The sequence below is a fragment of the Arvicola amphibius genome, chromosome 14, assembly GCF_903992535.2.
Source record: "Arvicola amphibius chromosome 14, mArvAmp1.2, whole genome shotgun sequence".
Lineage (NCBI taxonomy): Eukaryota > Metazoa > Chordata > Mammalia > Rodentia > Cricetidae > Arvicola > Arvicola amphibius.
The window spans coordinates 35,675,885-35,690,471 of record NC_052060.1 but is presented as its reverse complement, the minus strand read 5'-3'; the positions used below and the strand labels follow the sequence as shown (position 1 = coordinate 35,690,471).

At 48.5% G+C, this 14,587-nt stretch overlaps 1 protein-coding gene across 1 annotated transcript; it reads right to left on the bottom strand.

The window, feature by feature from the left end:
• Window positions 1–1,029: 1,029 nt before the first annotated feature.
• Neurog2 (neurogenin 2) lies at window positions 1,030–1,827 on the bottom strand. Its single transcript, XM_038310759.1, has one exon. It carries the CDS (start codon window positions 1,825–1,827, stop codon window positions 1,030–1,032), a length of 798 nt encoding a protein of 265 aa, XP_038166687.1.
• Window positions 1,828–14,587: the final 12,760 nt, after the last annotated feature.

Here is a 14,587-nt window from a genome sequence, read left to right as displayed (position 1 = left end):
ACATACTTTTCCCATGAAATTTTTCTTCAAAATAAATAGAAGGGAACACGTGTGTGGCTGATCCTGGAATGCCCCGTGTCTGCTTAGGTTGTCAGACTGTTGATTTATTTTTAATCTCTTGAAAGGATGGGGGAGTTCCTTCTCCCCTAAAAGGTCGAGATAAATAATACATGAAGCAATCCTCCCTCCTGATTTTTCCCTTTTCCTCCACTTTTTTTTCCTTTTGATAGAGAGTTCAGCCTAAATTTCCACGCTCGCATTCAGTCCTTACAAAAGCCTACAAATTATACAATGACTTCTAACCTGGCCCTCTAACAAAACAAGTTTTTTTCCCCTTATAAATCATAAGAGACAGATGGCAAAATGGAGAAAAAAAGGAAAGAGAAGGGCGGGACAATAGGCATTGTGACGAATCTGGGAAAAAGAACAAAGTGCACATCAGAGAGGGAAAGTTTGGTTTGACAGGTGAAATTCCCACAGCCTGCAGACAGCAATGGGAATAGAGCAGATGCCAGCCATTGCAAATGTGTGGATAATATTATTACCGGTAAATTCATTCAGATGCTAAGATACATTTCTTTCGACTGACATTAACATCTCTATGTAGAAACGAAGGTGAAAAGATCACAGGGACCAGTTGCATTCCCTCTGTGAGATTCACACGGAGTTCTCCTCCAGCAGCTCAGAGAGAGGGGAGGAGCGCCAGTCCGCTCTGCAAACTCGTTAGTTACGGCACCGGCATCTTTTCTCAGCGTCTATCTTTATACTTTCACGAAGTCTCCCCCTCGCAGCCCCTCACCCCAACCCCACACGCCACAATCCTCTTTGACCCTAAATCCTCACATCTTCAATAAATCAGAGACGGTCTGTGTGAAGTTAGCCCATTGAATGCACCTGCCGCCGAGGGCCGATTGCCAGGGCTACCTCTGCTCTGTGAAGCGGAGATCACGGCCTGGAGGGTGGGGGCAGGAGAAAGATGGGGGAGGAGGGCCAGGTAGAGGACGTATTGGGCGGGGGACGCTCGCGGCTCTAGATACAGTCCCTGGCGACGGGCAGGTGAGGTGCATAACGGTGCTTATCCGGAGGTGGGGGCTGCCAGTAGTCCACATCTGACCCGGGGCTAGCGGGCGACAAAGTACAGCTGTATGGGGACGTGGAGGTGGAGGACGCGGAGGACGACGCAGGGCTGTTGGTGCAGCTCCAAGAGGAGGAGGAGGGCGAAGGGCTGTCCCCGCTGGCGCTGAGCGCGGCTCCGGGGCTCAACAGCACCGCCTCGGAGAAGAGCGCCCCCTGGAGGCCGCCGGCGCCTGCGCAGTGGTCCGCCAGGCGCAGGGTCTCGGTGAGCGCCCAGATGTAATTGTGGGCGAAACGGAGCGTCTCGATCTTGGTGAGCTTGGCATCCTCCGGAAAGGTGGGCAACACCTCTCGCAGCGCGTCCAGCGCCGCGTTCAGGTTGTGCATGCGGTTGCGCTCGCGGTTGTTGGCTTTCAGCCTGCGGGTCTTCTTGATGCGCTGCACTGTCTCCGCCGTCTTGGCTCCCCGGGAGACAGCCCGGGCGCGCGAGGGGCGCCGCTTGCACTCATGCACCAAGCCCAGCAGCCGCGCTGGCCGGCAACCCCCAGCACCCGGACTGCCCTGCACCCCCTGCCCGGCTTCCGCCCCACGTTGCCCAAGCACGGCGCCAGGCCGCCGCAGCTCCTCGTCCTCCTCCTCGTCCGCACTGGAGGACATCGGAGTCAGGGTCGCCGAGGCCGGGGAAGCCGAGCCCAGCAGCATCAGCACCTCCTCTTCCTCCTTCAACTCCAGAGTCTCAGTTTTGACGAACATCCTGCAAAAGAAGAGGCAGATGAAATTTACTACAAGAACAGACCGGTAGAAGCGTCTCTGTCGTGTCCCCGCAAGGTGCACCCGTGAAGAAGGCGAGAATGGAGCTGGGGAGGAGCGCTGCTGGCTGAGCCACCAGTTGGCCCTGCACTTTGCGGGCCACAGAAACCGTTGCGTCTAAAGCGACGGAAAGTCAGCCTGTTCAGGGGGAAATAGCCTGCGAAGTTGGGAGGCGCAGAGCGCACACTTACCTACTCTGCTCCAGATGTGTCGCTGCACAGCTGCTGCTCTGGTGTGCGTCCCGGAATGTCCCCACAGTCGGGAACCAAGTGCGTTGTCCTTCGCTCCTTTGGAGCGCTGAGGGTTTGGCGCACCCTAGGCGCACCTCTGCGGGGGGCCTCTCTGCTGGGTGACTTTGCCAAGAGCCCCGGCGACCGCGGCAGCCCGCCCGGGTCTCGTGTGTTGTGGTGCTCGTGCGTGTCTGTCTGTCAGTCAGTCCCTGGCCGTGAGGCTGCTGGCACGCGACACTCAGGCACTCCAGTTAAAGCCGAGCTGCTTGTGGTTCAGTGGCTGCGTGTCTGGCACACGACTCTCCTTAAAACCCCTTATATACCACCTAGAAAACAATCAGATCTGCCCCGGGGCCCCCTCTTCACCTACTCTTCCCCCGCCCTCTCCTCCTCCTCCTGGTCCCCCGCTCACCCTCCCCAGCTTATTCTTTTCATCGTATTATCATCATTCATTTCTTTCCCTTTCTTTAGTCTCTCTCCCCCCTCCCCTGGCCCGGCCATCCATCCTCCTCCTCCATCACCCCTCCCCTCGTCCCCCCTTTATCTAATCAGCATAAAATGGTTCTAAAGCTCCTGTTGGCGCTCCAGGCTGCAGCCCAAGCTACCGAAGCCGCGGTGGCGGCAGTGGCTCAAGCTGCGGCTGTTGTCGCCGCCGCTGTCTATTGTGATTGGTGGCTCGCGCTCGGCTGGAGCGTGCCGCTAATTTATTAATGAAAGGAGGTCGCGAGGCGCAGCTGGCCAATCAGTGTTCCCGGGACTCCGGGAGGCCTGCGAGCCACGCGCACCGGAGCCCGCTCCCTTTCAGCAACTCATTAGGGGCCCGAGCGCTGGGGGCCCATGGCGGGGGGGGGGGGGGACACCCGGACTACTGCTCCTGCCCGGGTCCTCAAGACAGCAGGGGCTGCCCCTACCCGGATGCGCGCATACGCGTCCCACCCATTGCTGTCTGGCCTCGCGGAGGATGGGAGCCTCGGAATTAGTTAGCGGGGAGGGAAGGGGAGAGGTCAGAATCCCGGAGAAGGAGGCCGGGTGGTGCTACCGACCATGTCTCCACAAAACCTCTTTGGGGCTGCATCAAAGAGTAGACGGTGTTTTAAAACGCCTTCGTTTGGTTTGGGAAGGGTAGAGAGGGAAGAGGTACCTACGAGTGGCAGGCAATAGGCACTCTGTGAGTGACTGCATTTGAGTTTTAAAGAAACTCACATAGGACGATGGGTGGTGGGAGTTCACAGAGACGTCCCCTAGAAGGGATGATCGATCGGCGGGAGAGCAATTGATAGGCATTTACAGAAATAAACGCGCTTTCTTGACACACTCGCTTTACCTCCTACACAGTGAGGCTTCATGCGCTGACATAATGGGGGGGGGGGCTTCTGGTGTAGGGGGTATTGGGTATCAACAATACAAGCTTAGACCAGATGATACTTTAGTGTGGTTTCCTGTATGGGTGACAGAGGCAGGAGGGCTGCTGCTCCTAGGAGCGAATGGGCCACGCTGACACTTGTGTGACCTCTGCTCTGCTTGCGCGAGGGAGGGGGGGCATTGTTGGAACCCCGGCCCGTCCTTCCAATTCTCCTGCTTTTTCAATGAGAGAGACAGACAGAGATAGAGACAGACAAACAGACAGACAGAGAACTTGGAAGGAAACTTGTTCGGAATTGCTGGTCAGTCCTTTCCCCTTAGTTCCGCCCCCCACACTCGCCCCCTCCTGCCACTCTACTGATTTCTCCCAGACGCAGAACCAGAGGCCCAGAAGTGAGAGTTGCAGATGTCATTGGACTCTGTCCCCTGAGATACTTTTTGCAAAGACCTTTAAACTAGAAGTGTCTTGGGATTTAGCAGTCCTCCTGAACCAGAGAAAAAGATTATCTGCAGGTCTCCAACTCCTTGTTTGGTAGGGGCTGAAAATAAGTTGAATTTCCGAAAAGAGTGCAGCCAGGGGGTGTTCGTCCTGGCGTGGTTTTCCCAGGGTGCTAATGAGCAAGACTGGAGTGCATAGGGTGAAGAAAAGGATAATTAAGGTCCCCGAAAAGACACTTGGTCTTTGCAGCTTTCCAACCTTCAGATTTTTCTGTCAAGTTTAAAATGATTTTTAATTTGTTTTTTTTGGTACATGCTTTCATTGCTTCTTTTAAAAAACAAGCTTCCTAAATTTAAAAGCATTATTGCATCTAGTTCCCACTAGAGCCTCTCAGAACAGTTGAATTCCCCTTGTAGAAAGGATTGAAATGACAAAAAAGACCTGAAAGACACATTGTGTCCTCAGCATACAGCATCTGTCCCTATCAGAATGTCTTCTTTGGGGTCTCTGGCTCTGTCTAGGACCCCTCAGAAACAGAACAGTCTGGAAGGCAATGTGATCTAAGCAAAATATAGATTCAGAGTGAAAGATGTGGGATGGTCCACATGATTGCAGGTGCACGTGATTGTTATTTTATAAGTAGTGATCATTGAAGCCAAACACTTAACCGCTCCTCAAAGCCCCGCCCCCCAAAAAGAAAACCCACTAAGGGTCTGTTTGGCCTTGGCTGGAAGGATGGGAATTGAAGGAGCTTGTGGGAGTGGATGCAGAGTTTGTGTTTGTTCATAAACTTGAATGGAATAAAGGATGGGAACTGTAGGATCTGGTGAAATGATCAAAGACTATTAGAAACCAATACCAGAATGATGAGAGGAACCTGCTGTGTCAGCCTGGGGATAGCTCCACCTCTCCGCAGGGGCTGCCTGCAAGAAAAGACAAGCCTCTAAATTAATGCAATAGAAAACAAAGGAAGGCTTATTTGGGTATCAGTAGAAAACACATCTCTTTGGGCAAGTTGCTTCCTTTTTTTTTTTTTTTCTTAACCAGGGAGTGTTGGGTGACTTAAAAATAAAATATTGGCAGAACATAATCATAATTCAGTTAAATACAAGCTTTAAAGGGAAACCTTATGAGCTTTGTGTGGCCCCAAATAACAACATCAAGCTGGGTCTAACTAACACTTGATGCCAGTGGAAGACACAACTGAATTCTTTCATTGCTTCTTAGCAATAGTGGGGTGTTTGAGTCCCCACTTTTTAAAATCCTGCTATCATTGTATGATGTTATGATTCCCCGAGTATGTACATGCCTTCCTTTGCCAAATCCACGCCTAAGGGGCTGGAGAGAAGGCTCAGTACTTCACAGCCCCTGTTGCTCTTGCAGAGGACCTGGATTCAGTAACCAGCACCCGCATTGTGGCTCGCTACCACCCATAACTCCAGTTCCAGGGAACCTGTCGACCCTCTCTGGCCTTTTCCCTCCACTTCCGGTCTCCACAGACACCAGGCACATACATAGAGTCTATGCATACATGCATGCAAAACACTCGTACAAATAAAACAGAATAAACAAATCTTTCAGGGTTTCTCTGTGTAATTCACCCCAGTTGTCCAGGAACTCACTTTGTAGACCAGGCTGGCCTTGAACTCACAGAGATCCACTTGCCTCTGCCTCCTGAGTGCTGGGATTAAAGGTGTGTGTCACTATGCCCAGCAATAGTTGTTTTTTTTTTTTTTTAAAAAAAGGACAAGTCCACACTATGTCTGTGGTTCATGCAAACAATGCACACGGAATTGTCTGAGCAGCTGTTGACAAATGGGGAAAGAGGGTGAAAGGTGACTGCACATTTCTTATTGTGGAGGTTTTCTTCAAAGAGTACAAAATACATTCCAAAACTGTCAAGAAACTTAGAATTGTGTGCATATTCAGGTTTTGATATCATCAGTCCCTAATTCATTTAAATATCAAGATGTCATGGCCTCTTTGATTTTTACTTTCTGAGTAAGAAAGTCGTGTTTGGTTTATCAATGGGTGTGTGTTAGATTATTGTGTGAAGTACAGAAGTAAAAATTCTGAAACTAAGAATTATGTGTGTGCTGTTGCTTTCAAGAGCTGCTTTCTGTGTCTGCCTTTGTCTATCTCTCTCTGTCTCTCTCCTCTCTCTCTCTATTTCTCTCTTTCTCCCTCTTTCTCTCTCTTTGTCTAATTTTTTGAGACAGGGTCTTACCAAGTAGCGCTGCCTGATCTGGAACTCACTATGTAGACCACCGGCCTTAAACTCTCAGAAATCCACCTGCCTCTGCCTCCTGGATTCTGAGTCACAATGTCCAACCTTCCGCTCGCTCTCACTATAAAAAACAATATTCACAAAAGGAAAGAAACAAGCCCAAAGATAAGCTGGCAGTACTGTGCAAGCCAGAGGCCCACTAACCGATGGTGTGCAGTTGTCTAGATAGCAGATTTCTATTTGTTCAACGTTGTGCACAGTTTTGCTGGGAAAACCAAAGGACAACTTCAGTTTGTACTCAGCTTTGCGAAGACGTGACCAACGCCAACCATCCTTAGCTAGGTCCGTCTAGCACTCTTTTAACTTAAATAAATTCAAGAGGCACTTGTGTGGTCTGAAAGTTTGTGTGGATGAAACCCGGCTGAAATGCTGTGTGAAGGGGGCGGGGAGCGGGTGAATAGCCCAGGCGAGGCTGGCGACCCTGGGCCACGCCTGTCCATAGCGTGAACTGTCCTAAAGGGTCAAACTGTTCATCTTCAGTCCCTCTTTCAGTGTGCAATCCTACTTTAAGAGAACAAAAGCCCAAAGCATGCTGTTATTACGAAATGGGAGCCTGGTGATTTAAACTCATCCCCAACCAAGCCTTAGAAAGGAGGTGGATTGCGCGTAGCTAGAGAAAAAGTTGAAGTAAGGGGAGGGGTGAAGGGGTGGAGATCTTTAGAAAACCTTTGTTCCTTCTGAGAAGCTTGAACTTTGAGATGGCCCAAAGCCCTAAAGTTTAGGGTAGGTGTCTCTGTAGGGAGGTCAGCACTTCGACCTCACAAGTGGCTAGAGAGGACAAATGGTCCAGACTTTCGACAGATGACTATCCGGGCGTGAAGGAGGGAGACCTCCTTGCGCGTGCTCGTGGCTATCCCGCGAAGACGCCAAGAGGGCGCGTGTCTACCCTCTGCAGAAAGAGACTGCTGTGTAGCCTTAATCCTAACCCTCGGAGTGAGCAGTCCGAAAGAAAGGCGAAAAGATGGCGAGAAAAGTTAAGTCAGCAAATAACGGGGATCTTGTATATGGAGGGTGTCTGGGGCTTCCCTGCGGGTTAAAAGTGCAGTTTCCAGAACTCGGGACGCTGGCATAGGAACAATCAGCTTTCTTTGTAAAATAATCGTGCATTTAAAAAAAAAAAAACAGTTTCTCTGTGTAACAGCCTTGACTGTCCTGGAACTTACTGTGTAGATCAAGCTGGCCTTAAACTCAGGGATCCGCCTGCTTCTGCCGCCCAAACGCTGGAATTAAAGACGTGCGCCATCACCACCGGGCCCATTCCTGCTATTTAAGGTTAGATATTGGTGGTGGAGGCGGGAGAGAGTTCCACCTTCCCTGCTCTCCTCCGGGAGCCAAGGAGCCCGGGAAGCAGTATAAACTCACACCTGCTGAGTCCTGGGTTCCCCAAGCTCCTGTTTGGGAGTCTCACGCCCTCTTCCCTCTTAGGTCCGGTGAGGGGAGGGTGTGGTTTCCACCAAGTCCTGGAGGGTCCCCACTACGTGGCAGCGCTAGCTCATCCCGGTGCCAGCCCCTCCTTCTGTTTCGGAGGAACTAGTTGGAAACAATTGAGCTCAGAGGACTTTCTCCCAGGCCTGAGACCTCTGCTCCAAGCCTCGAAGCGTGCTTTGGGTGCCCTCAAGTCAAACACACTGGTGACCCGGTTTGCCTCACCGGGTCCGGTACCAGCTCTGGGGAAGGCAGGGCCTGGAAAACTCTTGTCCCTGATGCTCCTCTCTTCTTCCCCAAGAAGGAAAAAACTCTCTGGAGGAGATTCTGCTTTGTTTTACTCAGGTGAGGGGGAAAGAAGGGCCGAATGTGAAGCTGGGGAACCTTCTAGGGAGAGAACGCCTCCCCAAGTCTGTGTGCCTGCAAAAAGGGACATTGGCTATCCAGAGAAAGTGCAAGAAAGAGCACTAATCGCTGAACCAGGAGACAAACGCGATTACCAGCCCCGAGCCCTGAGTCAGAAAGTCTCATAGACTTTAAGATGTTAATCCTCGGCATAATCCTTCCTTTGGCGTGTAGGAATAGTGCAGCCACAAGAGTTGTTTTGTTATTTATATTGGCGTTTAATAAAACTCAGCCAGCAGTGAATGGGTTGCCCACTCTCCAATGGTAATTAATTCCCTATTTCAGTGACCCAATTGTCCTGGGACAGAGCAGTGGGCCCGTCCCGGTGCCCCGTCCCCCTTTGTGCGGATACACTGCCCTCGCGCTTCAACAGCTATGGAAACTCGTTCTTTTGATGTCATTCAAGGACTTTCCTTGGGCATCTTCTAAACTTCAAGGACCCTTTTCTTTCTCCATTTCATGAAAAGCAGTGCTAGCTTGACCACCTCTGTAGAATGTAATGATTTGGTGAAAAGACCCTTTGGGGTTTGTGTTAGGAGTTAGACAGAAAGGAAATTTGGCAGCCCGCTGCCTTCAAGAACTGTCCCCAACCTGGAAAGCACAAAACTTCTGCAGAGAAACGGATGAAGATCTTGAAAGCAGATCCCCCACTACCACCGCTCCTGCTCTCATTTTCCCAGTAAGGAACAAAAAAACCTAAAAACACTTCTAGAAACAAACAAGAGTGTTATTTCTTGCTTGTACGTGTTATGTAATGAGGCTGGATTGTAAATAAGTTTGAATCTCAGCAGGCACGATTTCTTAATCTACGTTTCAGGGGAGTAAGATATTTAATTAATTTATTCATTGCCTTTTCCCTCCTTTCTACATTAAAAGGTATGTTTTTGGTTTTGTTTTTTTTTTTTTTTCTTGACAGAGTTTGTCTATGTAACAGTCCTGGCTGTCCTGGAACTCGCTTTGTAGTCCAAGCTGGTCTCGAACTCACATAGATCCGCCTGCCTCTGCCTCCTAACTGCTGGGATTAAAGGTGTGCGCCATCACCACCCCGCTCAAGAATACTCTTAAGAGCATCCAATCTCTGCCAAGCACTGGGCTAGCCCGGGGAAATACCGGAGTGCACAACATGGGCCCCACTCCATAGCTGCATGGAGCTTACATTTAAACAAACAGAATTTTGATTAAACTACAGGCGTCTAAAAATAGTACGTGCTATAAGACAATGCCAAAGTGTGATGCGATACAGCATGGCAAGAGCAGGGGAAAGGAGATAGATATTCAAGCCCCCTCCCCTTAACTATTCAAGGTATATGTACACCTATAAAGCTGATTTCTTCACTCTTTCACATTTACACATACTGTGTGCCAAGCCAGGAGAGAGGCGCCGGGTCCGCACTTGGGGCGAACTCAGTAGTGGGTCACAATATTGAGATCATGTTTCTACTGGAGCAGGCCTGGGCGGAGCTGGGCCTCTCGGCCCGGGAGGGGGCGGACGCGGCGCGCCCGGCACAGCTCCCCGCACAAGTAGCTCTCCTACTTCTTTATATGCACTTCCAAAAAAAAAAAAAAAAAAAAAACTTCGCAAGTCACAGAAACAATTCAGAATTCAACTAAAAAAATACAGAGTGAACCATATGGCCTGGGTGGCTCGAGTCGGCTGCATTTTCCTCCAGACAAAGAGGGGATTGAGAGTTGAAGGAAAGGAGAAAAAAACCAACTTTCCGGCTGATGAAGCTGTTGTCTGGAGGCAATGATCCCAAATCTGAAGGCTTTATTCCGGCTCCGACGGAGACGTGATATGTCATATGATTAGCATCTCTCATATTTACAAGAGAGGTATGGGCTGCCAGTCTTGAGAAAAAGGCGAGAGAAAGAAGGGGCATATGCTGAAATGGATTTAGCATTTGAAAGAGAGAAAGGAGATCGGATAAATACACTTAAACGAGGATTTAGTTTTACTCCTGTTGAGTTCTAATGGATTGTTGATTGAGATTTTAGGGGCCTGGAACCGAGGTGTCAGCAGTAATTTAAAGGAGGTATTCAGTCCGCCAGCGCCTCTTTTCTCCATCTCGCCCGCGCGCCCCTCCCACCCCTCACTCATTCACCCCTAGGAGCAGTGCGGGGCGGAGAAGGCTTTTACAACACAACACCGGGCCTTCCTCCAGCGCCCAGCGGTGGGGACGGGGCTCCAGCAGCCCGGGGCGGCGGGGGGCTGGTGCGACCTTCAGGCCACACCTGAGTCTCGACAGCTTGCGATGGCAGCAGGAGCGCTGGGCTGGCAGGCGAGGTCGCGGCTCCCCCTGGCGGGACTTGGCAGTACGACTCCTCCCGGGGCCTGGAGGAAACCCCGCGGTCAGCGTCCACTAGGCCCACAGGGACCGAGGCGACGCCTCCCTCCCAGAGAGAGAGACAACACAGAGAGAGACACACAGAGATACACACACCAATGAGGCTTTATTAGCAAATGATGATTGCTGAGAGTAGCGCTATACATGTAGAATTCCCTTCATCAGGCTTGGTGCCAATCTCCCTTACATATGGAGCCATTTCACTGGCACCTAACTGTTCATTTGCTTTTAAATATCATGCGTATAAAGTGTCAGTGACATGGGGGGAAGAGATGGCTTGCTAGTTAAGAGCCACTGGCCACTGCTCTTGCTCTCATGTCTCCAGGCCCATGATGGCTTACGACTCCGCTCCTGGAGGCAGCCAGAAACACAATGAAGCTTGTGCCCACACAGACACAGATACATATACAACGATAAATATAAGTCGCAAATAAATAAAAATGTTGCAATTGACAGCTCCTGGAGAGGGCAAGTTAGTTTTCTTTCCTGTCATCCCTGGTAAGTCAACCATTTTCTTCTTATGAGGGTGGTCAGAATCTAATTACTCTAGAAGAGAAAGGCTAATTTCACGATGGCAATATTGTGTAGGAAAAAAAATCAAGGGGGAAAAAATGAAAAGATAGTTTCTAAGTCTGTGGTAAAAGTCTACCAAGAAACTTTGTAAGCACAAAATAAGCTAGAAACTCAAACAAAACTATGCCAATATTAATTAAATCTGAACTCATTGACTGTTGCAAATGAGACACAGTTTCAAGTTCCCCTCTGGGGGAGAATCTAATTCACCACAGAAAGGGGTTGGGGAAGACAGTTGTTGCTTTTGTAAATCTTGAATTCTATTCTTGGCAAATTCTCCAAGTCATTTGAGTTCTTCTGTTGGACAAACGCGTTCTCCAGAGCTGAGCACTGAGAGGCTTGAGGACACTGCTTTAGGGGGAAGGGCATTGCTTTAAGATAAATATCTAGCCGCTCCCAAAGAACTGCACAGTTTTGGCTTCTCCTCTGGCTTCCTTTGGCTCCCACTATCTCTGGACACTGTTCCTGGTGACACCTTTCTCCAAGCTGTTACTCGGACGCAGATCATTTACTCACAAGAGACTTGTTAAGAAACGGTTCTTCATTAAGGTAACAAACAGGCTTGCCTTCCCCAACATGATTTTTCCCTTCCTTATGAAGTGGGTCACAGAAATACACACAAGTAGCTCACTAGGCTCCATCTCAAGTATCAGGCCAAAGAGTTACAGCTGGACAGCGACTTCAGCCACAGTTCACTGACAACTGGAACTTCTCTCGAATTTTGTATTTAAGAAGAAAAGTCTGTCTCTACCAAGCAGTTATGTCTCTTTAATCATCAACGATTTGGTCAGAGTGGGAGCACCAAGTCAGAGTTCATGGCAGCCTGTGGACACGGTGACCTTCCCACTTCTGCCATTTTGTCATTGGATAATATTAATTGGACAATGCATTCCCCTGTCCCGCCAAGACAGTGTTTTCTCTGTGTAGCCTTGGAACTCCCTCTGTAGACCAGGCTAACCTTGAATTCACAGAGATCTGCTTGCGTCTGTCTTCTGACTTCTGGGGATAAAGATGATTACCATCACACCCAGTTTATTTGTTTGTTTTCTGACTCTTTTTTAGGCTAATTCCTAACACATACCTACTAAAATTTTTGAGGTCAGAGAAACTCCTAGCAAGAAAGCAGACCCAGTGATCCAGGAACTTCTATAAGAAAGCAGACACACAGTGAGGCAGAACTGCACCAGATAGGACTCTGCAGATGACTCCCTCACATAGATCCCAAAGAGGACGTTACTGCCAGTATCTGCTGTGGAATAATCCTGCACACTGAAAACGTGTTGCTCTCATTGCTAATAAAAAACAAACTGGCTGATAGGAAGATAGGATTTTCGGGACAGAGAGAATGCTGGGAAGAAGGGCGGAGTCTGAGGAGTCTCTAGCCAGCCCCAGAGGGAGCAAGACAGGTACAAAATGTGGTAGCAAGCCATGAGCCACGGGGCAGCACATAGATGAACAGAAATGGGTTGATCTAAGTTGTAAGAGCTGGCTGGAGATGAGCCTAAGCTATTGGCTGAGCATTTATAATTAATAGTAAGTTTCTGTGTGGTTATTTGGGAGTGGCTTTGGAGACAGAAAAACTCTGTCAATTATTATTTTTATATGAGGAAGTCTTGGCTGAAGATTGCCTGTCTAATAAGGGCCAACATCCCTGTGACAGTTGTAGTCTGTTATAATGGTATTCAGGCCTGAAACTCAATCATTCCCATCTCCCGAGCAGAACTGCTATGATTCCAGTGCCTACCAGATTGCTTCCCTTGATCCCATTGAACACTCCCAGCTCTGGGACTCTGGTACCTCCTGCCTTAGCTTTCTTAATTTGTGTTGCTTCACTGTCCTGGCTGGGTTTTGGTTCTCACGTTATCTTCATAATTGGTTCTTCAGATTCTCCTATTGAATTTCTTAGATGGAGCTATGCATTCCTAATTGGAACCTGACTCATGGGCTTGATTTGAATTGGGCAGTTTTACTTGATTCAGATTTAAATTGTTAACTGGAGTTTAGTTTGAAGAGTATCTGTCTTGTGTAATGAACACAAACATGCTATTTCTCATCCAGACTTGTATTACCAAGTAAAGGCAGCCATGGTCTGATGGTGAAGCCCGTGGATAACCTTATTTTCTATACCAACACGTGCAGCCCAAATCGTGTTTCCAGTCAACTTTCAGTATCTTCCTCTTGACTCTGAAAGTATACCTTTAGTCCTAGCACTTGGGGGCAGAGGGCAAGGCAGATGGATCTCTATGAGTTTAAGAGCAGCCAAGACCATATAATGAGATCCTGTCTCAAAAACAAGTCAACAAAATATATAGAAATTTAATAAAGAAAATAGTATTTTTTAAAGCAAACAGGCTGTCTGGTCACTCTACATTTTTTTCCGCAAAGCTAATTGAACCCAAAGTCTTGCACATGTGGCCAAGTGCTCTACTACAGAACTGCATCCCTAGCCCTATTCTTAATTCTTTAAAAAAAAAAAAAAGATTTATTTACTCATTATGTGTACAGTGTTCTACCTGCATGTATGCTTGAACACCAGAAGAGGGCACCAGATCTCATTACAGATGGTTGTGAGCCACGATGTGGGTGCTGGGAATTGAATTCAGCCAGTGCTCTTCATCTCTGAGCCTCTCTCCACTCCCCTTCTCAATTCTTGTATGACTTGGTGAATAGCGTTTACTGCTCACCTATCATGCTAGTGCCAGTACCAAATTACAGATGCAAAGCACAGTCTGAAGAGTCATTGGCACTGAAGCTATATCAGTTCCTTCACCGACACACAGCCTGTTTTATCCTTGGTACCTCATTCAGTTAGTTTGCTTCTTCCACAGGTATGGCACAAAATAGCAAGTAGCATCTCAGACAAGGGTGTTGAGATCATCAAGTCTCCATGACCTGTTTGCTGTTTGTTACATTTTTGCTATGCCCTGATTCTGTATTTATTTGATAGCACCATGTTGCCTAAGAAGGTTATTATCATCCATTCAAAATACCAGATATGTCCTAGGTCCTATAATACCTAAAAGGAGCCACAAAAACAACAAAAGATGCCATTTGATCTCTATTTGATCTTTCTGTGTGTCTCTCTCCCATTCTCACATACAGAGTAATTTAAAAAAATGAATTAATTTTACAATATATGAGTGTTTGCCTGCATGTGTGTCTGTGCATCATGTGCATCTGACCACAAAGGCCAGAAGAGGGCATCAGAAGCCTTGGAACTGGAGTTATAGAAGGTTGTGAGCTGCCATGTACTGGGAACTGATCCTGGGTCCTCTGGAAAAGCAGCCAGTGCTCTTCTGAGCCATCTTTCCAGTCCCCAGCAGTATATATTAAAGAATGGGAAAGAACAAGAGGAGGAGGAGGAAAAGAAGGGCATGATCCAAGAGGGAACAGAGCCCAGTATTTGTACTTCTAGAATGCTTGGAAGTCTCTGTAAGGGAGAAGGTAGCTTGCCCCAGGCCCTGAGGTTAGAGTAGCATGTAACCAGTCCCTCACTGCCTAGGTTGATCCATAAAACAGGCTGCATACATGTGCCACGGAGACTTGAGCTACACTATTTTGTTGCCCACTTCCTAATTTTTACACACGTGGAACACACAATCACACACACAGAGATTTCTCTAATTTCTCAGATTTC